General features: G+C 68.9%; 2 protein-coding genes across 2 annotated transcripts; one reads left to right on the top strand and one right to left on the bottom strand.

Moving 5' to 3' along the window:
* The first annotated feature begins 2,747 nt into the window (after positions 1–2,747).
* On the top strand, positions 2,748–18,669 carry MYBPC2 (myosin binding protein C2). The gene is made up of 28 exons (XM_062175907.1): positions 2,748–2,766; positions 3,031–3,108; positions 3,291–3,377; positions 4,400–4,548; positions 4,738–4,855; positions 5,264–5,312; positions 5,474–5,533; positions 7,352–7,548; positions 7,637–7,769; positions 8,785–8,909; positions 9,391–9,496; positions 10,147–10,319; positions 10,678–10,843; positions 11,872–11,978; positions 12,269–12,298; positions 12,452–12,591; positions 13,500–13,659; positions 13,758–13,862; positions 14,081–14,269; positions 14,449–14,583; positions 15,611–15,778; positions 15,876–15,964; positions 16,047–16,242; positions 16,697–16,836; positions 16,946–17,105; positions 17,249–17,385; positions 18,072–18,258; positions 18,552–18,669. Exons 1-28 carry the CDS (start codon positions 2,748–2,750, stop codon positions 18,560–18,562), a joined length of 3,414 nt encoding a protein of 1,137 aa, XP_062031891.1. The 3' UTR covers positions 18,563–18,669.
* GARIN5A (golgi associated RAB2 interactor 5A) lies at positions 18,571–22,387 on the bottom strand. The gene is made up of 4 exons (XM_062177001.1): positions 21,990–22,387; positions 21,546–21,676; positions 19,868–20,147; positions 18,571–19,184 (listed from the first exon to the last, which is right to left on the bottom strand). The coding sequence occupies exons 1-4, from the start codon at positions 22,185–22,187 to the stop codon at positions 19,128–19,130; spliced, it is 666 nt and encodes a 221-aa protein (XP_062032985.1). The 5' UTR covers positions 22,188–22,387; the 3' UTR covers positions 18,571–19,127.
* Positions 22,388–22,516: the final 129 nt, after the last annotated feature.

Below are 22,516 nucleotides of genomic sequence, written 5' to 3'. Positions count from 1 at the left end.
CCCCTCCCCCGCCCCGGGATCGTTTCGTTATGTCTGAAGTCACTGGGGGGAGCCCTGGGTGGTTCAGTGGAACTTGTGTCCGGGCCCCTCCTGGGGTACCCGGGTCACCCCTGGACTCTCCCAGGCACACAGGAGACCCCGATGGGCCCCCCACCCCTCCTGGGTGCCCTCCCTACACCTGACTTCCCCACCCAGCTCCTGGGTGCAGCCCTGGGGGTGGGGACCTGGCATTTCCCCGCCGGCAGACTGCAGATTCCCGACAGGGGTCAGCTTTTCAGGGCGGAGAGGCTGGAGCTGGACAGCGCCCCCCCCCCCCAGCCTGCCCCAGTCCTTGCTGCCCCTTGCAGGGCGGGGGGTCAGAGGTCTGGGTGGGCTGGGGGCTGTCTCCAGGCCTCAGTCTGCCCCTCTGGGAAAGGGGCGGGGAGGGGAGGAGGAAGACTCAAAAAAGACCCTTCCCCTTGTGAACGGCCAGGAGCAGGGGAGGGAGGCCCCGAGGGGCACCGGCGGCTGAGGCAGGGTCCAGGGGAGAGACGGGGGCAGGGGCCAGAGAGGGGGTGACGCGGCCTCTCCCCAGGGCCGCCGCCTGCAGCGAAGGGACTTCCCTTCCAAGCTCGCACTGCCGCCCTCGACGTGAAATCAAATAAAATAAAGCGAGAAATCAAAGTGGACGGGTCTCCTGGGAACCTCTGCTGGGGACGGAGCCCTGGCTGCGGGGGCGCCAGGCGCGGGGCGGGGAGGTCGCCGCAGCCGCCGCCTCTCCAAGCTCTCGGACTGCAGGCACGAGGGGTCCAGGCCCATCGCGGCGCCTCCCGACCCCAACCTCCGGCTCCCCTCTCCCTGGCTGGCAATGCACCCGCGCGGGGCAGCGCCCCTCCGGGCCCCGCAGCTCCACTGGCGCGGCGCGGCAGTCTGCCTGGCAACGCGTGACGTCACGGGGAGGTAGCCACCGGACTGGCCCGGCGCTCCCTGGGGGCGGGCAGGTTTCCGGCTCTTAGGGGGTTTTGGAAAAGGAGGAGGGGGGATTTGCACGGGAAGCAGGAGGGGGGCGTTACTTATCCCTCCCCGAACCGGACCCCTCAAAGCTCGTCACTTCCTTAGCTGTCTGCCTTAACCCCAAGTCCCCTACACCCAGCTCGCCCCCTCCCCAGGACGTCGGGTCCCTCGAAGACCCTGGCCCCCGCCCCCACTCAGAAAGCCGCAGGTCCCCCTGCCGGGAAGGGCGCCAAAGTCCGGGCAGCCCTCCAGGGCCTTCCCAGCCTCTCCGTCCGCCCCCGCCTGGGACACCGGCGTCCGGTGCCCGCTGCGCCCGCTCCGGGAACAGTGGCGGGAGCGGGGCGGGCGCGGCCCCAGCTTCGGGTCTGCCCACGCCCAGGAGCTGGGACTCTCGGGTCCCTGAGCCCCGGTGCTCTTCCTGGGGGCACCGAGCCCCCCTCCCTCCAGCCTCCTGGTCTGCGCTGGGAAACCGGACCCTCCCTCCCGGCTCTGGTTTCCTGAAAACTCCTGACTTGCAGAAACTTAAGAATGGCTCCCAGGCTGCCCGTCCTGGCCTCCATGCCAGGGTCCTGGCTAGCAGCCCTCGCCCACTTTAGACCCCTGCCTGCCTCTTCCTGCTCCCCCCACCGTGGCGTTCAGCCCCCCTCCCTCAGACCCAGGAGTGCAGCCACAGCCCCCCTCCCTCAGACCCAGGAGTGCAGCCACAGCCCTCCTCCCTCAGACCCAGGAGTGCAGCCACAGCCCCCCTCCCTCAGACCCAGGAGTGCAGCCACAGCCCTCCTCCCTCAGACCCAGGAGTGCAGCCACAGCCCTCCTCCCTCAGACCCAGGGGTCTGCACCTCTAGCCTCTCCTCCCTCAGACCCAGGAGTCCAATCCAGCCCTCCGCCCTCAGACCCAGGGATCCAGCCCCAGCCTCCTCCCTCAGACCCAGGGGTCCAGCCCCAGCCTCCTCCCTCAGACCCAGGGATCCAGCCCCAGCCCTCCTCCCTCAGACCCAGGGGTCCAGGCCCAGCCCTCCTCCCTCAGACCCAGGGATCCAGCCCCAGCCCTCCTCCCTCAAACCTGGGGGTCCAGCCCCTCCTCCCTCAGACCCGGGGTCCAGCCCTGGCCCCCTCCCCGGATACAGGTGCCTGTCAGCCCCTCCTCCCGGGGGGTGGCAGGCGGCCATCTCCCCGTCCAGCTGTTACTTGTCGCCTTTCCGAATATGCTGGGGGAATGTGGGGCGCTGAGCCCAGGCCTCCCGGAGCCTCCTGGGAGTTTCAGGACTGCTTAAAGGGCTCCCCTCAGGGGCCCACCTGTCCTCCCAGGGCATCTGTCCGTCCGAGGAGTGGCCGGGAGTGGCCGGCGACATGCCTGAGGCAAAGCCAGGTGGCTGCTGGGGGCCCCTTCCCCAGCGTGGCTGGGAGGGCGCGTGAGGAGGGGTCTTCGTGTGGGGTGGGGGCCCGAGTCTGTGTGGGGCGGAGCCTCTGCCTGTATTGGGGGGCGGGGGTGCTGCCCGTGTGTGGCTCTTGCTGGGGGCTGGGCCGCTTCCATGACTAAGGATTCTGTAGACTGGGCCTTCCCCCGTGGGGTACGGGCGGGGGCGCGCGTGGCCGCGGGTCAGGGGCTCCCGTCCGCGGGGAACAGGCTGCTGTCTTGTGCGGGAGCTGGGGCTTCCTGCACTGGAAGCAGAGGGCCAGGCCTGGTCCATGTCCTCTTTGTGCAAGGCGGGGGCTCTTCTTGGGGCGGGGGTGGGGGCAGTGTCTCCCGCAGCATGGGGCAGTCTACACTAGGTGGGCCCGAGCCAGCGGGCAGGGCAGGTGAAGGATGCTGTGGTCAGCAGGTGTCCAGTTTCCGGCCCCTGGGGGAGAGCTAATTATACCCCCAGGACCCAAAAGGTCAGGGCCCGGTGGCCTGGGCTGAGGGAAACCTGACCCCGGAGGCTCTCGTGATTAGAGATAAATTTACACCTAGGCCGGGTCGGGGAGGAGTGGGGGCCGGGCCGCCTGGGTCTGGGGGGGAGGCGCCACTCACCTGTGTCGGCCCCTCCCGCACAGCGGCCAAGAAGGCCCCCAAAGGCAAAGATGCCCCCAAAGAAGAGCCCCCCAAGGAGGCTGCTGCAGAGCCCCCCAAAGGTGAGGTGGCGCTCCCTCTGCCCGGCACACCTGGCGCCCGTCCCCCCGCCCCGCTGCCCTCTGCACCCTCGCCCGGCCGCTGCCCCCACACGGCACCAGGGCTGGCCTGCTCCTCCCCTGCTCCCAGCATCCGGGGGGCGCCCCCCCAGCCTGTGCAGACCTCCGATGCTGTCTCCAAACAGAAGCCCCGCCCGAGGACCAGTCCCCCACTGCCGAGGAGCCCACGGGGCTTTTCCTGAAGAAGCCAGACTCCGTATCCGTGGAGACTGGTGAGGGGCCTGGGGGGAGGGGCTGGGGCTGACCCCTGGGACTGAGGGAGGAGGGGCCAGGCAGGACCCCTGGGTCTGAGGGAGGAGGGGCTGGGGCTGGATCCTGGGTCTGAGGGAGGAGGGGCTAGGGCTGGACCCCTGGGTCTGAGGGAGGAGGGGCTGGGCTGGACCCCTGGGTCTGAGGGAGGAGGCTGGGGCTGGACCCTGTGTCTGAGGGAGGAGGGGCTGGGGCTGGACCCCTGGGTCTGAGGGAGGAGGCTGGGGCTGGACCCTGTGTCTGAGGGAGGAGGCTGGGCCACACTCCTGGGTCTGAGGGAGGAGGGACTGGGGGCTGGACCCTGGGTCTGAGGGAGGAGGGGCTGCACTCCTGGGTCTGAGGGAGGAGGGGCTAGGGCTGGACCCCTGGGTCTGAGGGAGGAGGGGCTGGGGCTGGACCCCTGGGTCTGAGGGAGGAGGGGCTGGGGCTGGACCCCTGGGTCTGAGGGAGGAGGGGCTGGGGCTGGACCCCTGGGTCTGAGGGAGGAGGCTGGGGCTGGACCCTGTGTCTGAGGGAGGAGGCTGGGCCACACTCCTGGGTCTGAGGGAGGAGGGACTGGGGGCTGGACCCTGGGTCTGAGGGAGGAGGGGCTGCACTCCTGGGTCTGAGGGAGGAGGGGCTAGGGCTGGACCCCTGGGTCTGAGGGAGGAGGGGCTGGGGCTGGACCCCTGGGTCTGAGGGAGGAGGGGCTGGGGCTGGACCCCTGGGTCTGAGGGAGGAGGGGCTGGGGCTGGACCCCTGGGTCTGAGGGAGGAGGCTGGGGCTGGACCCTGTGTCTGAGGGAGGAGGGGCTGGGGCTGGACCCCTGGGTCTGAGGGAGGAGGCGGGGGCTGGACCCCTGTGTCTGAGGGAGGAGGTGCTGGGCTGGACCCCTGGGTCTGAGGGAGGAGGCTGGGGCTGGACCCTGTGTCTGAGGGAGAAGGCTGGGGTCTGCTATCCCTGGAGGGTCTGGAGTTCCTGCCCAGCCCCTGCCCCCCCCCCCCAGGGAAGGACGTGGTCATCACGGCCAAGCTGAACGGGAAGGAGCTTCCGGCCAAGCCGACCATCAAGTGGTTCAAGGGGAAATGGCTGGAGCTGGGCAGCAAGAGCGGGGCCCGGTTCTCCTTCAAGGAGACCCACGACGCGGCCAGCAATGTGAGGCCCTGCGGAGGGCGGCCGGCGGGGGGGGGGGCGCCCTACATGAGCCGGGGTGGGGGGTGGCCACGCTGGGCGGGCGGGGGCAGTGCCCTCGGATGCCGCCAGGAAGGTGTGAAGAGAGTCAGGCCCGGGCCGGGTGTCGCCTTGGAGGTGGTTACAGAAGTGCACCCCCGCCCCCGTCTCCAGGTCTACTCGCTGGAGCTGCACATCTGCAAGGTGGTGCTGGGGGACCGCGGGGATTACCGCCTGGAGGTGAAAGCCAAGGACTTCTGTGACAGCTGCTCCTTCAACCTGGACGTGGAGGGTGCGCCGGTGGGCGGGCTTAGCGGGCAGGTGCAGGTGTCGGGCACCGGTGGTCGCTGGTGGGGAGTGGAGCTCCAGGCTTGGACTTGGGAGTGGAAGTGTTCAGGTTCTGGGGTGTGCGTGGGCAGGTTTAGGAGGAGGGTTAGGGAGACTCCAGCTGGGAGGAGGTCCAGGTTAAAGGACCAGGTTTAGAGAGCAACGGTGTGTGGGCTTGGCGGGGAAGGGGTGCTACAGCCAGGTGAGGAGGGCTTGGGAATGAGACCGCTGGGCATGGAGACGGGTGTGAACTGGTCTGGGAGCCGAGGCTGTGCAGGCCTGGGGAGAGGCCGTGCTGGTCCCGGGGTGGGGGGAGTGGAGATTGCACAGGCCTGGAGAGGCGTTCACCCTCGCTTCCCGGCCCCCCACCCAGCGCCCCGTCAAGACGCCTCTGGACAGAGCCTGGAAAGCTTCAAGCGTTCGTAAGTGGCCCCGGCCCCTCCCTGGTGTCAAGGGCCTTGGTGTGTGTTGGGGGAGATGTGGGAGAAGGGAGGTTGCGTTGGGGAGGGCAGGGAGTGCGGACCCTAGGGCGAGGCCGACGGGGTGGCACCGCGTGGTCCCCATGCCCTGTCTGTGGCCGCAGGGGCGATGCGAAGTCGGATGGAGCCGGTGAGCTGGACTTCAGCGGCCTGCTCAAGAAGAGGTGAGCCCGGGGCCGGGGAGGGAGGGGCGGCCCCGCGGCCACCCTGGACTACCTGCTCACCCCTTCCACCGTCCGTGTCCTTTCTCTGTGTTTGTTATTTAGCTAAAGGGACCCCATATTCTACCCACAGCCAACCACCTGCTTCCCGCTCACCCCAAACCCCTCATCCTCTCGTCCGCCCCCCTTCCCACCGGGGCCCCAGTTCACCTCCTCATTCACCCGCCCAGCCACTCACCCACCCACCACGCCTCCACCCCAGAGCCCCTCAGCTACCCCCGTCTTCCCGCCTGCCCACCCTGGCTCTCCGTTCCACTCCACCGCCCTCGTGAACTCACCCACCCCCCGTGCCCACGCGCTCCGGTGGCCGCTCGCCCGCTCACTGAGGCAGCATCCGTCCACCTCCACTGCCCATGCGTTCGCCTTCCCATCTGCACCTGGGTCTCCATCATCCATGTGCTCCTCCCCCTGGCCGTGTAGCCAGGCGTTCCTCCGTCAGTAGGTGGCACCCTCCTGCCGCCACGCCCTCTCGCTGCCACGCCCCACCGCCACGCCCTTGCACCACGCCCTCTCACTGCCACGCCCCCGCCACGCCCTCCCTCAGCCACGCCCTCTTGCCACCACGGCCTCCCACCGCCACGCCCTTCCACCACGCCCTCTCACTGCCACGCCCCCGCCACGCCCTCTCACTGCCACGCCCTCCCTCAGCCACGCCTCTCGCCGCCACGCCCCGCCGCCATGCCCATCTACTCATAGCTTCCTGTTAGATCCGACTCCCTGAGACCAACGATCTATACGTCGAATGGTTGAAGAGCGGCAGTTCCACGTTGTCCAGCGAAACGCTTGTCCCCTCGCTTGCTCACGACCGTCCGGTCCACCTCTCTGTCCCTTACTCCTTCACCTATTTTGAGAACCAAGTCCCCGGTCACCCCGTTTTCTGACAGAGCCCTTGCTGTCTCCGGGCAGCCCACTGCTTCCCCGGCCGTCTTCATCAACATTTGCCAACCCCCCGCGGCTGGCCTGTCCACCCCTTGCCCCGACATCCATCAGTGTAGCCCCCCAGTATCTCATCCACCTGCTGCTCAGTACAGAATGTGCACTCACTGTCTCGAGCCCCCCACTCATCCATTCTCTCTCTGTTCCCTTCCTCCCCTCGTTTCCCCGAAGATCCACCTGCACTAACCCCCACTCACTCATCACCCAACACCCTCTGCGGCCTCCTGTCCACCGGGCTCTGGGGCTGAGGTCAGGGGACGGACAGCAGTCTGGGTCCAGGATGTTGAGTGACTCCTTGCCCTGGGAACCTGGGTCCGGTCCAACAGCCAGGGACAGAGGTCGAGACTGCTTGGGGTGATCGGATGGTTCTGGGGGAGCCCCGGTGGGGCCTCATGGAGACGGGAACGTTGGCAGTAGGTTTTGTGGTATGAAGAGGAGTTCCATCGGGAAGAGAGGTGGCGTCACCAGGGCCAGGGAGGGTTCTGTGCGAGGCTGGGAGGCAGGAGAGGGTCTGTGCGGCCAGCCGGAGGCCAGGGCCGGGTTTGGATGGTGGTGGGTGTCGTGCTGGGGCCGTAGGCGAGGCCGTGGGTTCCCGGCTGAGCTGGGGGTTCCGCTGAGGGCGTAGGGAGGTGTGGGGGAGCCGCGAGCAGGGAAGAGATGGGGGCTGAAAGAGGAGTCTGGAGGGCGTGGGCCCTGGCGGAGCCGGGGGCGACCGCTGTGTGGGAGGGCATCCGGCTCAGGGAGAGAGAGAGATGGGGCCTTGGCCCAGCGCACAGCCCGCGCAGACGGAGACCCCTGCCTCCTCTCCCCTGCCGCGGCCCTCAGGGAGGTGGTGGTGGAGGAGGAGAAGAAGAAGAAGAAGGACGACGATGACCTTGGCATCCCCCCGGAGGTCTGGGAGCTCCTGAAGGGGGCCAAGAAGAGCGAGTACGAGCGCATCGCCTTCCAGTACGGCATCACCGACCTGCGCGGCATGCTGAAGCGGCTCAAGAAGGCCAAGGTCGAGGTCAAGAAGAGCGCAGGTCGGCCCCGCCCCGCCCCCGAGGGAGGGAAGGAGGGCGGGAGGGAGGCCCCGCGCGCTGCTGACCGCCCTGCCCGCTCCACCCGCAGCCTTCACCAAGAAGCTGGACCCCGCCTACCAGGTGGACCGCGGCAACAAGGTGAAGCTGGTGGTGGAGATCAGTGACCCCGACCTGCCGCTCAAGTGGTTCAAGAACGGCCAGGAGATCAAGCCAAGCCTCAAGTAGGTGTGCGCATGCGTGCGCGCGCAGCCCGGGCGCCGGCACCGGGCCCCGCTCCCCGCCCCTAACCCGCCGAGGGCACTCCCCCAGCTGTACCCGGCGCACAGACCACGGAGACGCAAATGCAAAGCCACCAGCAGGCCGGCTCTGTGCCCGCCATGGGGGAGCGGATGGGCGGGGGTGGGCACGCGAGCGCGGCGTCCGGATTGCGCCTTTCTGCGTGTTTTGTCGGAGGCGTGGGAAACGCACACCGTGTTTCAGAAAGGTTTTGCGCCACAAGAGGTGCACCTCTCCGTCTGTTCTCCCGCGGCCGTGGTGAAGTCCCCTCGGACACAGCTAGCGCGGCACTAGCTGGCCTAGCCCCCGGATGGACAGCGGCTAAGCCATCCGGCGCCGCCCTGACCTGGCACGGCCCCCCGGGCGAGCTCGCTCCCTGCTCCTGTTCTGCACGGGTCTAGACGACGGGTTACATCGAGGCGGTGGACCTCTGGGTGGGACGATGGTGGGTGGGGCGTAGGACTTCTCCTCCCCTTGGCCATGTTTTCTGAATGTCACACAGTGATCCCATTGGGTGACATCAAAAGTTACGTTGCTTAAGGGAGAGGTTACGTTGCTCCACTGGACGGTCCCGGGGCATTGTCCTTATTCATATTATTACATCCGGGTCGCGGGCACATCCACGTTCCCGGTGGCAGGAGGAAGGGATGGGGGTGTCCAGAGCAGGCCAGACCTAGGTTTATGAGCTCACGCCTACTGCATTCCACGGTCCCTGCTGCAGGCCCGGTCTGGCCTGGCCACAAAGGAAGCTGGGAAATGTAGTTCTCCAGGTGGGAGCCGTGTGACCCTGGTAGAAGGTGGCTGTGGGTGACATTGGACGTGTCCACGGTGGTTCCTCCAATAACAGCCGCCGGACGTGGCCTCAGAATGGCCGGGCAGACGTGTGCCAGGGCTGGGCCGACGCCCCGTGCCCCGTGCCCCGTGCCCCGTGTCCGGGCTGAGGTGAGACCTTTGCACCAGGTACGTGTTTGAGAATGTGGGCAAGAAGCGGATTCTCACCATCAACAAGTGCACGCTGGCCGACGACGCCGCCTACGAGGTGGTGGTCAACGACGAGAAGTGCTTCACGGAGCTCTTCGTCAGAGGTGAGGCAGGCCGCGGCCGCAGCGAGGCCAGAGCGGGGGCTGCCCAGCAGGCCTGCGAGGCCGGGGCATGGGCTGTGGAGGGGGCCTGCGAGGCCAGGGCAGGGGCTGTGGAGGGGGCCTGTGAGTCCAGGGTGTAGGCTGTGGAGGGGGCCTGCGAGGCCGGGGTGTGGGCTGTGGAGGGGGCCTGCGAGGCTGGGGCCCGGGCTGCCCAGTGGGCCTGCGAGTCCGGGGCGTGGGCTGTGGAGGGGGCCTGCGAGGCCGGGGCCTGGGCTGCCCAGTGGGCCTGCGAGTCCGGGGCGTGGGCTGTGGAGGGGGCCTGTGAGGCTGGGGCGTGGGCTGCGGAGGGGGCCTGCGAGGCCGGGGCCCGGGCTGCCCAGTGGGCCTGCGAGGCCGGGGCGTGGGCTGTGGAGGGGGCCTGTGAGGCTGGGGCCCGGGCTGCCCAGCGGGCCTGCAGCCACCGCCCTCCCGCCCCCGCCCGCAGAGCCGCCCGTCCTGATCATCACCCCCCTGGAGGACCAGCAGGTGTTTGTGGGCGACCGGGTGGAAATGTCGGTGGAGGTGTCGGAAGAAGGCGCCCAGGTCATGTGGTGAGTGCCCGTCACCATCAGCCCCGCTCTCCCTCAGCTCTGGCCTCGGACCCCGGGACACCCTGGGAGAGTCCTGGCCGTTCCCGGTCATCCCCAGAGACCTCAGCCTCTCTGGCTCTGTCCCGGTAGCCATGGCCTCGCGCTAGAACTTGACACCCGTCCACCCCATCCTCCTCAGGGCCCGATTCCTGATCTCTGCTGTTTTGTCAAACATTTGTTCAACAATCTGACCAGTTACTCATCCCTTGGTCCACCCATCCACCCACCCATCCATCCACCCACCCACCCATCCACCCACTCCCCCAGCCACCCACCGTCTGCCTGTCCGTCGGTTCCTCTGTCCACCCACCCAGCACGCACTTGGTGGCTCCTGCTGTGCAGTACCACTCATCTGAGTATTAGAGAGAGTAAGAGTAGCATGGCACCTGCCTCGTGGCGTGTCTGATATGGGAAGTTGGCGGTGGGTGTGCAGGCGATCGGCGTGACAGACACCAGGAAACGCAGAAGGCCTGTCTTGGCGTGGGTGTGCAAGGGGCAGTGATGGGGTGCTCTGCCAGCTTTCCAGTGGGAGGAAGGGACTCAAGAGGTCAGGGGTGGCTTCCCGGAGGAGGTGACGCCCGGGCCCCGCCCCTTGCACTCCCCCCGCCCAGGATGAAGGACGGCGTGGAGCTGACGCGTGAGGGCTCCTTCAAGTCCAACTACCGCTTCAAGAAAGACGGGAAACGGCACATCCTCATCTTCTCGGAGGTGAACCTGGAGGACCGGGGTCGCTACCAGGTCATGACCAACGGTGGCCAGTGCGAGGCCGAGCTCATCGTGGAAGGTACCGGCCCCGCCCCGGGAGCGCACCTGCGGGGCCTGGCCCGGCCTCTTCCCAGCGTCCCCTGCCCCGCCCCACCCTGCGGGGTGCCCTGAGCTGGGTGTCTGTGCCTGTGCCCCTGGCGACAGCTCTGCCCGTCACACACACGCACACCCTTGGTACGGGTCCTCGCCCGGCCAGCGCAGCCTGCACAGCCCCCCCCAGGCCCCTCTGCTGCGCCCCTGCCAGCCCCACCCCACCGCCCTGGGGCTCCTCAGGGCCATGTCCACTTCCCACGGGGCCTCCTCGCCTGCTGTGTCTCTGCCCGCGAGAGCCCGGCGCACTTGGGCCTGAGGGTCCCCTCGTTTCTCTCCTCGGCCAGAGAAACAGCTGGAGGTGCTGCAGGACATCGCGGACCTCACGGTCAAGGCCTCGGAGCAGGCCGTGTTCAAGTGCGAGGTGTCAGACGAGAAGGTGACGGGCAAGTGGTACAAGAACGGGGTGGAAGTGCGGCCCAGCAAGAGGATCACCATCTCCCACGTGGGGCGGTGAGCCGACGGGCAGGGCTGCCGGCCCGGGGGCGGGGCCGTCTGGTGGGCGTGGCTTCAGGTGGTCCTGGCTGGGGGCATGACTGCCAGTGTGGGGCGTGGCTTCAGGGGGCGTGACTGCTGGTGGGAGGAAGCTGAAGGAGGGTGTGGTCGCGGGATAGGGGCGCGGCTGCAGGGGCGTGGTCGCAGGTAGGGGCGTGGCTGTAGGGGCGTGGTCGCAGGGTAGGGGCGTGGCTGCACAGGGAGCATGGTTTGGGTGCCAGACAGATACAACTGAATTGCCACTCGGAAAGACGGGAGTGGATTCTGTCCACGGCAGGTGGGTCGGGGCTGCTCAGGGAGCAGTGCGGTGTCCCTGCGGCCGGTGAGAGGGCTCTCTGGCCCTAAGTGGCGGCCGCTCTGGTCCTGCAGCAGGCGAGCCTGGCATGTTCTGGCAGAGGTCCCAGAGAGAGACGTGAAGGAGCAAGCCCTCTGTGGCTTAGACTGGGGACTGTCCCGGGTCACCTCTGTCCTGGTGTCAGCCCCAGGCCGGTGGAGCCTCAAGGGGTGGGGGATGCTATGAGATCCCATTGCAAGGGTGCAGTCAGGGGTGAGGGGCTCCTGTGGCCATGCTGGGGAACAGGCTACCCCGGGGGGAGGGGCAGCCAGGGAAAGCAGAGGAGGTGGGGCGGGACCCCCGCCACTGCAGCCACCACTTCCACGCCCTCCCCTTGCGTGTTCCTGGCCATCGTGCCCGTGCCGCCCCGTGACCACTGTGTGATGTGGGCACTTGCTGTGAGCTGGGTAATGGGCCAGGGGCTCTGCAGACCAGGGGACTCACCCTGGCATGGCCGCTGGTGACCTCACCCCTGTCACATGGATGGAGACACGCAGGCACAGAGGGGTCAGGTGACTGGCCCTGGGTTGCACAGCTAGGAAGTAGGGTTCCGTCTGAGGCTGCAAAGTCCCAAAGCCCTGGACCAAAGTGGGCGTGGCAGAGTGTCCTGTGCGGGCCCCGCGCCATCCCTGCCCTGCCCCCCACGCTGCAGGTTCCACAAGCTGGTGATTGACGACGTCCGGCCTGAGGACGAGGGCGACTACACCTTTGTGCCCGACGGCTATGCCCTGTCCCTGTCGGCCAAGCTCAACTTCCTGGGTGAAGACGCCCCTTCGTCCCCCAGGGCTGCAGAACCCCCAGGCGCCTCCCCCCTAGGCCCAGGGTCCCCCATTGTACAGAGAGGGTGACAGCGAGTGTCTGGGGTGGAGGGCGGAGTTGATGAGAGCCTGGAGGGAGACAGAGGTGCTGAGGAGGTCCCCGGGGGAGGGGTGGGTGGTTCATGGGCCCGAAACCTCCCCCTGGCGTCCCCGTCCCTCATTCCCAGGGTGCCTGCCGGCGCCTGTGGAGGGGGTGGGGCGCACACCTGACCGGAAGTCTTGGCCTTGCAGAGATCAAGGTGGAGTACGTGCCCAAGCAAGGTAGGGGCCCAGGTCCTGCTGCTCAGCCGGGCGCAGCGGGAGGAGGGCTGGGGCTGGGGCTTACGCTGCTGCTGGAACTGCTCCTTGGGGGGCCTCGGGGGATCATCCACCTGTCACCCACCAAACATCCCCTCCTGTCCACTCTGCCTCCAGAGCCACCGAAGATCCACCTGGACTGCTCCGGGAAGACCTCAGATAATGCCATCGTGGTCGTGGCCGGGAACAAGCTGAGGCTGGATGTGTCCATCACAGGGGAGCCCCCTCCTGTGGCCACCTGGATGAAGGAAGATGAGGTGGGCAGGCTCCCTGGGCCGGGGTCATTCTCTTTCTTAGCTCTGTGCATCACCTTGTGTCAGTCCGGCAGGTGGTGGGCACTCGCACCGAGAGGACTCACCTGTCAGTCAGCCCGTGCAGCCACCCAGGAACTCATCCACCCATCCCGTCACTTGTCCAGTTGTCCATGTGCCTGTCAGTCAATCCGTTACCCACCCACCTATACATTCTTTATCTATCTAACTTCCTCTATATATTCAGAAGCCTACTGGTCCACCCATCCACTCACCCACCCCACCCATCCATCCATCCACCTGCCCACCCATCCATGCATCCACCCATCACCCACTCACCTGTCCATACACCTGCCCGCCTGCCCACGCTTTCCCCTTGCGTGCCCCAGGCCCTGGGAGAAGCCAGTCTTTCATGTCTTCCCCCTGCCTCTGTGAAATGCAGACTCGGTGCACTGCTCACTCACTCATCCACTCCACAAGCGTCCCCTGAGGCCCCCTCCATGCCCGGCCCCACGCGCGGCATTGAGGGGGCAGCCATGAAGCAGACGCAGCCCCTGCTCCGAGAGTCTGCACTCTTGGCCAGAGGCAGACGTGCCCAGCCACGGTCCCGGGGGATGGGGCTATGGAGACGCCACTGTTGTCTGGGGGCAGCCAGGAACGCTTCCTGGAAGAGGTTGCCCAAGGGTGATGGTCCCTAAGGGATCAGTAAGGATATAAAATGTGGCTGGCGCCGGGAGCAGTCTCGCAACATCTTGGGCACGAGATCGGGTGGCATGTTGAATTCCGGGTGGGCGATGCGGGGGCTGAATCTGGGGTCTGGAGAGCGTCTTGGGCCCGCTGCAGGGCCCTGTGCCACGCGGGGGGAACCCTGGGGGATGCGCTCAGCTCCGGCAAGGCCCTGGTGCTGTGTCCAGGTGTTCACCGTCACCGAGGGCAGGGTCCGCATTGAGCAGCGGCCCGACAGCAGCAGCTTCGTGATCGAGAGCGCGGAGCGGGGGGACGAGGGCCGCTACACCATCAAGGTCACCAACCCGGCGGGCGAGGACGTGGCCACCATCATGTTGCGGGTTGTGGGTGAGCAGCGAGGCCCAGGGGACGGGGCGGGGGCTGGCTCCCCGAGGCCACGGGGGGCCATCTGACTCCTCCCGCCCACCCCACCCTGCCCCCACCAGATGTCCCAGACCCCCCAGAGGCTGTGCGGATCACCTCCGTTGGAGAGGATTGGGCCATCCTTGTCTGGGATCCTCCCAAGTACGACGGGGGGCAGCCGGTCACCGGTGAGTGTTCGAGTGTCCCCTCCCACTTCGCCTCCGCCCCTCCCCTGCCTCCTGGTCTGTCCCTGTGGCCCTGGCTGGGGGTCTTCTGTAGCCCCTGGTCCCCTCTGGATTCCTGACCCTGGGACGGCAGCCCCTGAGCGCCCTGGGGCCCCCTGAGCATCTCGGCCTCTCGCACTGGCTCGGCAGTGACCGCTGCTCTCCCTGCCCGGGGCCCGCAGGGTACCTCCTGGAGCGGAAGAAGAAGGGCTCTCAGCGCTGGATGAAGCTCAACTTCGAGGTCTTCACGGAGACCACCTACGAGTCCACCAAGATGATCGAGGGCGTCCTCTACGAGATGCGGGTGTTCGCCGTCAACGCCATCGGGGTCTCCCAGCCCAGCATGAACACCAAGCCCTTCATGCCCATCGGTAACGCCCCTCGGCCCCCCATCCGCAACCTCTGAGCTGACCCCACAGACTGGACTTCCAACCCTAGGCTCCCCACTCCCATCCTCCTGACTGCCCCCGACCCAGCGACCATGGACCGGCTGCTCTTGGTGACCTCTGACCTACCAGGCTGACCCCTGACCACCCCCCCATCCTCACAGCTCCCACGAGTGCCCCCCAGCACCTGATGGTGGAGGACGTGACTGACACCACCACGACCCTCAAGTGGAGGCCCCCGGACCGGATCGGGGCCGGTGGCATTGACGGCTACCTGGTGGAGTACTGCGTGGAAGGCTGTGAGTGGCCCCGAGGCTGGAGGCGGGCCCGGGGGCGGAGCCTGGGGACAGGAGGGGCGGGGCCAGGCGCCCAGTGACCAGCGTGTCCTCTCTTCCTCCCTGCCCTGATTTGTCCTGTCCGCTCCAATCACTTGTCACCCACCCACCATTCCCTGCTTCTGTGCGTTTACACGCCCAACTAACATTCCCCTCGCACGCCCGTCCATCCATCCGTCCATCCATCAGACACCACCCCGGGCCACCCAGCCCTCTGTCCATCCAGTAACGGGTTCTCACCCACACATCTGTGTCTTCACGGCCATCTTTCCTCCCGTCGCCATCCGCCCCCCGGACATCTGTCTGTCGCCTCCCTCCCTGTCCGCCCACCACCCATTATTTCCACACACTGAACCCGCCCGCCGTCCTCCACCGACCATTCATTGAGTGCCGACTGCATGCCGGGTCCAGCGCCCCGGCTGTGGAGATGGCTCGGACCCGGGCAGGACCGCCGCGGTCACCTGGACACCACAGCCTGGGCCTCCCGGTCAGGCGGCTTTGGGCTCCGCTCCTGCCCCCGTGCTTTCTAACTCTGTGACCCTGGGCCAGAGCGTCCTCTGCCTGCAGGGTCAGTGGTGCCGGTGGGGGGCGGTGCATGGAGAGGCGGGGTGGGGGGCAGAGCTGGGGCTGTCCGGGTTTGCTCTGCCCACGTTGGCTCGCGGCGTGAACCCGCGTCACAGACATCCGTGAACCAGAGGCAGGAATCTGACAGCTCCGACTGCCGCCCCAGACACCCCAGCTCCTCCCACTGCACCCCCACACGGAGCCACCCTCCCTACCCCGGCCCGCCTCCTCCAGCTGTGTGATCTCAGCAGCCCCTGCACCTGTCGGCCTCAGTCTTCCCATCCCTGAAATGGGGACAGCACGGAGGCCGACGCACCTGCCGCCACCAGAAGCCGGGCGCCTTTGCGGCTGCTGTGGCCAGGAGTGCGGGGGGCGCGGGGGGCTGGGAGCCAGGCCGCGAGGCCGCCCTGTGGCTGCTCTCCCGCAGCTGACGAGTGGATCCCGGCCAACAAGGAGCCCGTGGAGCGCTGCGGCTTCACCGTCAAGGGCCTCCCGACAGGAGCCAAGATCCTCTTCCGCGTCATCGGGGTCAACATCGCGGGCCGCAGCGAGCCGGCCACCCTGGCCCAGCCGGTCACCATCCGGGAGATCGTGGGTGAGTGAACCTGCCCCCGCCCCCCCGGGGGCATCGACGGGGCCACCCAGACCGCCTGGTGGTCACGGGACGTCCCCTCCCTGTGTCGGGCCCCCAGAGCAGCCCAAGATCCGGCTCCCCCGGCATCTCCGCCAGACCTTCGTGCGCAAAGTGGGAGAACACATCAACCTGGTCATCCCCTTCCAGGTGCGCGCTGGTCCGGGCCCCCGCCCCGCCCGCCCCGCCCCGCGCGGGTGCAGCGCCACGACCCCTGCCGCCCTCCCCACAGGGAAAGCCCCGGCCCCAGGTGGTGTGGACCAAGGGCGGGGCCCCCGTGGACACCTCCCGCGTGCACGTGCGCACCAGCGACTTCGACACGGTGTTCTTCGTGCGCGAGGCGGCGCGCTCTGACTCGGGCGAGTACGAGCTGAGCGTGCAGATCGAGAACATGAAAGACACGGCCACCGTCCGCATCCGCGTCGTGGGTGAGCGGCTGGGCGGGCCCGGGCGTGGCCAGGGCGGCGGGGCCTCCATTGGGCCTGGTCTCGGTGGGGGCGGGGCCTCTCAGGGCGTGGCCAGGGCGGCGGGGCCTCCATTGGGTCTGGTCTCAGTGGGGGCAGGGCCTCTTAGGGCGTGGTCTCGGGGTGGGCCATCGCGGGGCGTGGTCTAGGGGCGGCGGGGCCTCCATTGGTCCTGGTCTCGGTGGGGGCGTGGTCTAGGGTTGGGCCATCGCGGGGCACAGTCTAGGGCGGGTCCTTTCGGGGGCGTGGCCTCGATGGGCGTTGCCAGCGGGGGCGAGGGTGGCCCCAGAGGGTGTTAGGGCGGTGCGTGGCCTAGGGCGGGTCCTCTTAGGGGCGTGGCCGCCGGGAGAGGGAGGCCCCGGAGGGTGTTAGGGCCGGGGCGGGCGCGGGGCTGCGCTGGACGCCCGGACCCTTGCAGAGAAGGCAGGGCCGCCGGAGAACGTGATGGTGAAGGAGGTGTGGGGCACGAACGCGCTGGTGGAGTGGCAGCCGCCCAAGGACAACGGCAACAGCGAGATCACCGGGTATTTCGTGCAGAAGGCGGACAAGAAGACCATGGTGCGCGGGAGTCCGGGGTGGGCGGGCGGCGCGGCGCGCGGGCCCTGGGCGGGGCGGGCGGCCTGGTCTCCTAGCGCCCGCGGCCCCGCTTCTCCCCCGCCGGCGCCAGGAGTGGTTCACCGTGTACGAGCACAACCGCCACACCAGCTGCACCGTGTCCGACCTCATCGTGGGCAACGAGTACTACTTCCGCGTGTACACCGAGAACATCTGCGGCCTCAGCGACTCGCCCGGCGTCTCCAAGAACACGGCGCACATCCTCAAGACAGGTGCCGCGGGCGGGGTGGGCGGGCCCTGCCCCGCCCCCTGCCCCAGCCGCCAGCTCCCGCCCCCGCCCCGCCCCCAGCTCCCGCCCCCTGCCCCCGCCCCCTGCCCGCCCGGAGCGTGCGGTCACCCCTCCTCCGCCCCCCAGGCATCACCTTCAAGCCGTTTGAGTACAAGGAGCACGACTTCCGGTCGCCGCCCAAGTTCCTGACACCCCTGATTGACCGTGTGGTGGTGGCCGGCTACGCCGCCGCCCTCAACTGCGCCGTGCGGGGCCACCCGAAGGTGCGGGGAGGCCGGTCCTGGGCGGGTGGGGTCTCTGCGCACCCCGCGGCTCTGGGCCCCGCCCCTGTCACTCTCCCCAGACAAGCGCCCAGCCCCTGGCAGGCCCTCACAGTGGGGGGTCGGACAGGCAGGTGCGCTGTGGGCGCTGCAACCCGAGCTCCCGGGACCCACGCCAACCCCGGGGGCCAGCAAGCGACCGCCCGTGGGGCAAGTCCGCCTGCCACTTGCTTCCCCTCCCAATAAAGTTTTATTGGATCGGGGGCCGTGAACATTTGCTCACGCAAAATCCGTGGCTGCCGTTGGCTGTGGCCCCGGGGCTGTGCAGGTCGGCAGGGCTCCCAGAGCCGGAAATCCACTCATTCACTCCGTTCCTTCACCTCACTCTTTCATTCACTCACACCTTGCGTCCGTCGACATTGCCCTAGGCTTTCTCCATGCTGGGTGAAGGGGTCAGTGGGGGCCGTGAAGTCACCCCCGGGGCGCTGAGGCGTGAGCAGCAGGGGCCAGGAGGTGACCTGAGAGCTCAGAACTGGACGAGGGGCCGCGGGGTCTGAGCGGCGGAGGGGGAGGCCCCCACCGCTGCCCTGGGAGGCGGGGTGGCCAGTGGCAGGCGCCCCGGAACAGCAGGTGGTCGCCCCATTCTGCCCGGGCCCCGCGTGTCCCGTGACGCCCCCTCCCCCCGACAGCCCAAGGTGGTCTGGATGAAGAACAAGGTGGAGATCCACGAAGACCCCAAGTTCCTGATGACCAACCACCAGGGGGTGCTGACGCTCAACATTCGCCGGCCCTCGCCCTTCGACGCGGGCACCTACTCCTGCCGCGCCGTCAACGAGCTGGGGGAGGCGCTGGCCGAGTGCAGGCTGGACGTCCGAGGTGAGGGCGCCCCCGGCCTGAGGCCCCCCAGAGCTGGCTGCTGGACGCATGGGCCGCGGCCTCCGGCCAGTCATGGCTCCGCATGGAGGCCGCTGGGCAGGCCCCCAGCGGCCCGCCGCCGCCGCCGACCCGGCCTCCTGCAAGCCCCCGCCCCCCGCCCCTGCTGCCATTCTGCCGCCCCTTTGACTGTCCCCACCCTGGGAACCAGAGGGCAGTGACCGCGGGCGGCATCGGGCGCCCCCTGCTGGTCACACGCGGAGCTCCCCCTGACCGCCTCTCTCTCCCCTCCGCAGTGCCGCAGTGAGAGCCGCGCCCGCCTGCCCCCCAGCTGGCTGCACGGTCCTAACCCCAGCCCCGACGGAACTCTCCTTCCCAGAGTCATCGCTGAGAATATAATAGTGTAGACTATGACTCCCGGTGTCTGTCCTTGAACCCGCGGCTCCGGCTTCCAGGGGGTCCTTTGGGAGGGGGAGGGGGAGTGACAGCCCCGGCGAAACAGGCCCCGAGAGGCCACCACTGCGAAACAGCTATTTTAGTGAGGCGCCCTCGGGCTGGTGAGGGTGAACCCCGGGCCATGTGGGGACAGCCCTGCCACGCTCACCACCAAGAGGGAGTGAGGACACAAGCTGGCGCAATGGCAGCCCCGGTGAGTCAGGAGCAGAGGCCAGCCTGGGCAGGCTGTGTCCCAAGGCAGCGCCGGGTCTCCGTGGTGGTGCGGGCAGCCGGACGGCCCGAGACCACACCGCTGGTGACTGGCGCGTTGAGTCCCAGGGCGGACGGCGGCTGACGAACGCCTGCCCCCCGATCTGGCTCTCGCGGCAGGGGCCTGGGTCCCCGGTCCTTTGACAGCTCAGAGGGTGCGGGTGCAATCAGAGTCCCCAGAGTTCTGAGGTCAGTGGGTCCAGTCTGGCTTCCGTGTCTTGAAGCTGCAGAGAGGGAGGGAGGGAGGGAGGGAGAGGGGGAGAGAGCCCGTTTCTCAGAAGGCTTGCCTCGCGGTGGGGGTGGGGGCGGGGGTCCTGTCTTCTCAGTCCCAGCCCCAGCCAGACGGTCAGACCTCACCCCCTGCCAGGCGTCCAGGCCCTGCCCCTGCCAGCTGGCCAGGCCCCGCCCCCAGAAGGCTCGCCCCACTCTCCGCTCAGGCCACGCCCCGCCCCAGCCAAGCCCGCTCCCCGAGCAGGCCCCGCCCCCGCCAGGCCCTGCCCCGCACCTCGGCGCAGGCCCGCCCGCCCCTCCCCCGCCTCACTCTCCGCCCAGGCCCCGCCCCCACCAGGCCCCGCCTCACTCTCCGCCCAGGCCACGCCCCGCCCCAGCCAAGCCCGCTCCCCGAGCAGGCCCCGCCCCCGCCAGGCCCCGCCCCGCACCTCGGCGCAGGCCCGCCCATCCCCGCCCCACTCTCCGCTCAGGCCCCGCCCCCGCCAGGCCCCGCCCCGCCCCGCTCAGGCCCCGCCCCAGCCAAGCCCGCTCCCCGAGCAGGCCCCGCCCCCGCCAGGCCCCGCTTCGCACCTCGGCGCAGGCCCGCCCGCCCCGCCCCCGCCTCTCTCTCCGCCCAGGCCCCGCCCCCGACTCACTCTCCGCCCAGGTCCCGCCCCCGCCAGGCCCCGCTCCGCACCTCGGCGCAGGCCGCGCAGCCCCCGTCCTCGTCCTCGTCCTCGTCCTCGCTGTCGTCGGCGCCCAGCGCCCAGCTCCCCCGCGTGAACGGCACGGCTCCGTGCGCCGCGTGGAAGCGCAGGCGGTAGAGCAGCCGCACCCAGCGGCCGAACTCCCGCTCGCGGGCCTCGGGCCGCGCGCGCAGCTGCAGGTAGAAGGCGCGGCCGGTGCAGAACTTGACCTTGAGCTGGCAGCGGCGCTCGTCGTGCACGAAGAGCTGCACGAACTGCAGGGGGAACAGCCTGGGCGGGGGAGGAGCGGCCTCAGGCTCGGCCCCGCCCCCGGCCGCCCCGCCCCCGCCCGGCCTTCGCCGCCTCCGGTTGTGGTCGTTGCAAAAAAAAAAAAAAAACTTAGAATTTTCCGTGTGCTGGTTCGACAGCTGCCACGCCTCCGGGCCTCCCCCGTGGGCGCAGCGCTGCACGTGGCCAGCAGAGAGTGCCGCTTAGCACTGCGCCGCTCCCGCCCACCCCCATCCTGGACCACTGGGCTCTGCACACCACAGCCACACCTGCACCTGCACCCTCCCCTCGGCCCTTCCCTGCCCCGCGCGACTCCATCTGACCCTAGCTGACAAACTGCCGCTCATTCCGCCTGCCTTCCCAGGAGGCTCGGGGCCACACAGGGGCTTCCGGGCTCTGTCCAGTGCTGCGTCCCTGGTGCCCAGATAAAGGCCTCGGGCCTGCAGCCCGGCCCAGGGTCCAAGCAGGCCGGGCAGGAGACAGTCCACGGAGGGGAGCCAGGTCCCAGGACTGGGATGTGAACCCACGTCGCAAGCTGTCAGCGGCAGGGACAGGCAGCCACTTCCCCTGGGTGGCTGGCACCATGCTGGAGGCACCCATCTCCCAGACACCGCTCGCCAGTGCGCAACCTCAGGCATGCTGGTGCCCCTCGCCACACTGGCCACAACTCCAAGACAGCCGACAGAGCTCCGGGGTCCCCGGCGGGCGCCTTCCCTGCCAAGAATGGCGGCTGACGGCCACGGGTGTGCCCCTGCGGTCCCACTGGCTCCCTCTGTCCCCCAGCAGCCCTGGGAGGAGGGCTCTCCTCTTGTGCCCATTCTCCAGGGGAGGTGAGGCACTAGCAGGAAGACAGCTTGGCCAGAACCCAGGCCCCAGGAGACACACCCCGTCCAAGGACAGACCCCCACACACGTTGTAATGGCGAACGCGGGGACACAGCTGGGCGGCCCAGGAGGCACAGTTTGTGCAACCGTGCGGGGCCACAGACTCCAGCCCGCAGGAGTGTGGCGGAGCACCCAGCTGGGCCTGCCCGCTGCCGCCCTCAACAGCTCTGGCTTTTGGGAGGTTGGTCTCACGGAAGCCAGGGGCCGGTGTGTCGGCGAGGGGGGGGGGTGGGGCAGTTCCAGACCCCGGCGCCGCCCCAGTGGCAGCTGGTGAGGTTGACGGGTGGGACAGATCCTCTTGGACGGAACAAGGACCCAGCGCAGCCTGGGCCTGGGCAGGCCGGGAGCAGCACCCCAGAGGGTTGCGGCGAGAAAACGGTTCGGGATTGCAGACGGCGTGTGTGTGTGTGTGTGTGTGTGTGAGACAGTCCTGCCCTGCGGATCCCCTGTCCCTGCTCTCCCGGCCGACGGCGGCCACCCAAGCGCCCGGAGCGGCCCGGCGGGGGCGGGCGGTCACCCGAGGAGCTGCAGCTCTCCGTCATCCTTGGCAGGGCCCGCCAGCAGCAGCAGGTCCGGGAGTTCCAGGGCTGGGCTGGAGGCTGCCACCCCCATGGTCACCTTGTTGGCGACTTCTCCCGACCGGGTCACCTGGGGCCAGAGGGCAGAAGTCAGAGGCGGCAGGGGGGCGGGGACAGAGCTCAGCAGTCTTGGTGGGGTGGAAGGTCACGACCCGGGGGAGTTGGAAATCCGCCTGGAGGTCAGTTATCTCCGCTAAAGGTCAAGCACCCCTGGGCGCCAAGTCCAGGGCTCAGAAGCCAAAGGGCTGGAGGCTGGGCGGGGTCAGAGGTCCCGCAGGGGGCTGGTGGTCAGGAATGGGTCACGTGGGGGGGGAGGTCAGGAGCAGGGAGGACAGGGGCCGCCCCCAAGTCAGGAGGTGGCCGGGGGCTCCGGGGCTCCACACCTGCACGAAGTTGCTCTCAAAGATGGGGAAGTCGCGCAGCTGCTCGAACTCACCGCTCAGGAGGTGGCGCTGCAGCCGCCCGGGACGGCCCGAGGGGAAGGCTGGCTCCAGGGGGCGGCCTGGACGGGCGGAGGTCGGGGGTCTATGCCAGGGGGCTGCGGCCACGGGCGTCGGCTGTCTGCGCAGGGCCGGCCCCATCCCGCCTAGGCCCCGCTCCAGCCCCTCCTGGCCACCGCACCTGCTCCGCCGGGGCCCAGCTCAGGCTCGCGCCCCCGCTTCATCGCAACGCCCCCCACCCCCGGCGGGGGCAGAGGGAGGAGACGGGGCAGGAGGCGAGAGCCAGGGCCGCGAGCACTGTGAAGTCACCGCGGGCGAGACGGGGCTCGATGACGTCACAGAAGCAGCTCGCGCCGTGACGTCACCGGAGGGACACGCCTCCGGGCGGAGGGCGGGGCTCCCCGCGGACGTCAGGACCCGGTGCAGGCGGACCCCAGTGCGCAAGCGCAGAGGCCGGCGCAGGCGCTCTG

This window comes from Lepus europaeus, chromosome 19 (assembly GCF_033115175.1).
Source record: "Lepus europaeus isolate LE1 chromosome 19, mLepTim1.pri, whole genome shotgun sequence".
Taxonomy (NCBI): domain Eukaryota; kingdom Metazoa; phylum Chordata; class Mammalia; order Lagomorpha; family Leporidae; genus Lepus; species Lepus europaeus.
Note: the sequence above shows the minus strand (reverse complement) of the source record. Positions and strands in the feature narration are given on the sequence as shown.

Excerpts from the sequence above, each read along its gene's own strand:
- GARIN5A (XM_062177001.1), bottom strand. The coding sequence starts at position 22,187 with ATGGGGCCGGCCCTGCGCAGACAGCCGACGCCCGTGGCCGCAGCCCCC. Across the intron at positions 21,677-21,989 it reads TTGAGAGCAACTTCGTGCAG|GTGACCCGGTCGGGAGAAGT; the intron begins GTGTGGAGCCCC and ends CTCTGGCCCCAG. Across the intron at positions 19,185-19,867 it reads GCTGCGCGGCCTGCGCCGAG|CTTCAAGACACGGAAGCCAG; the intron begins GTGCGGAGCGGG and ends CCCTCTCTGCAG.
- MYBPC2 (XM_062175907.1), top strand. Across the intron at positions 5,313-5,473 it reads CTGGAAAGCTTCAAGCGTTC|GGGCGATGCGAAGTCGGATG; the intron begins GTAAGTGGCCCC and ends CTGTGGCCGCAG. Across the intron at positions 14,584-15,610 it reads GGAGTACTGCGTGGAAGGCT|CTGACGAGTGGATCCCGGCC; the intron begins GTGAGTGGCCCC and ends GCTCTCCCGCAG.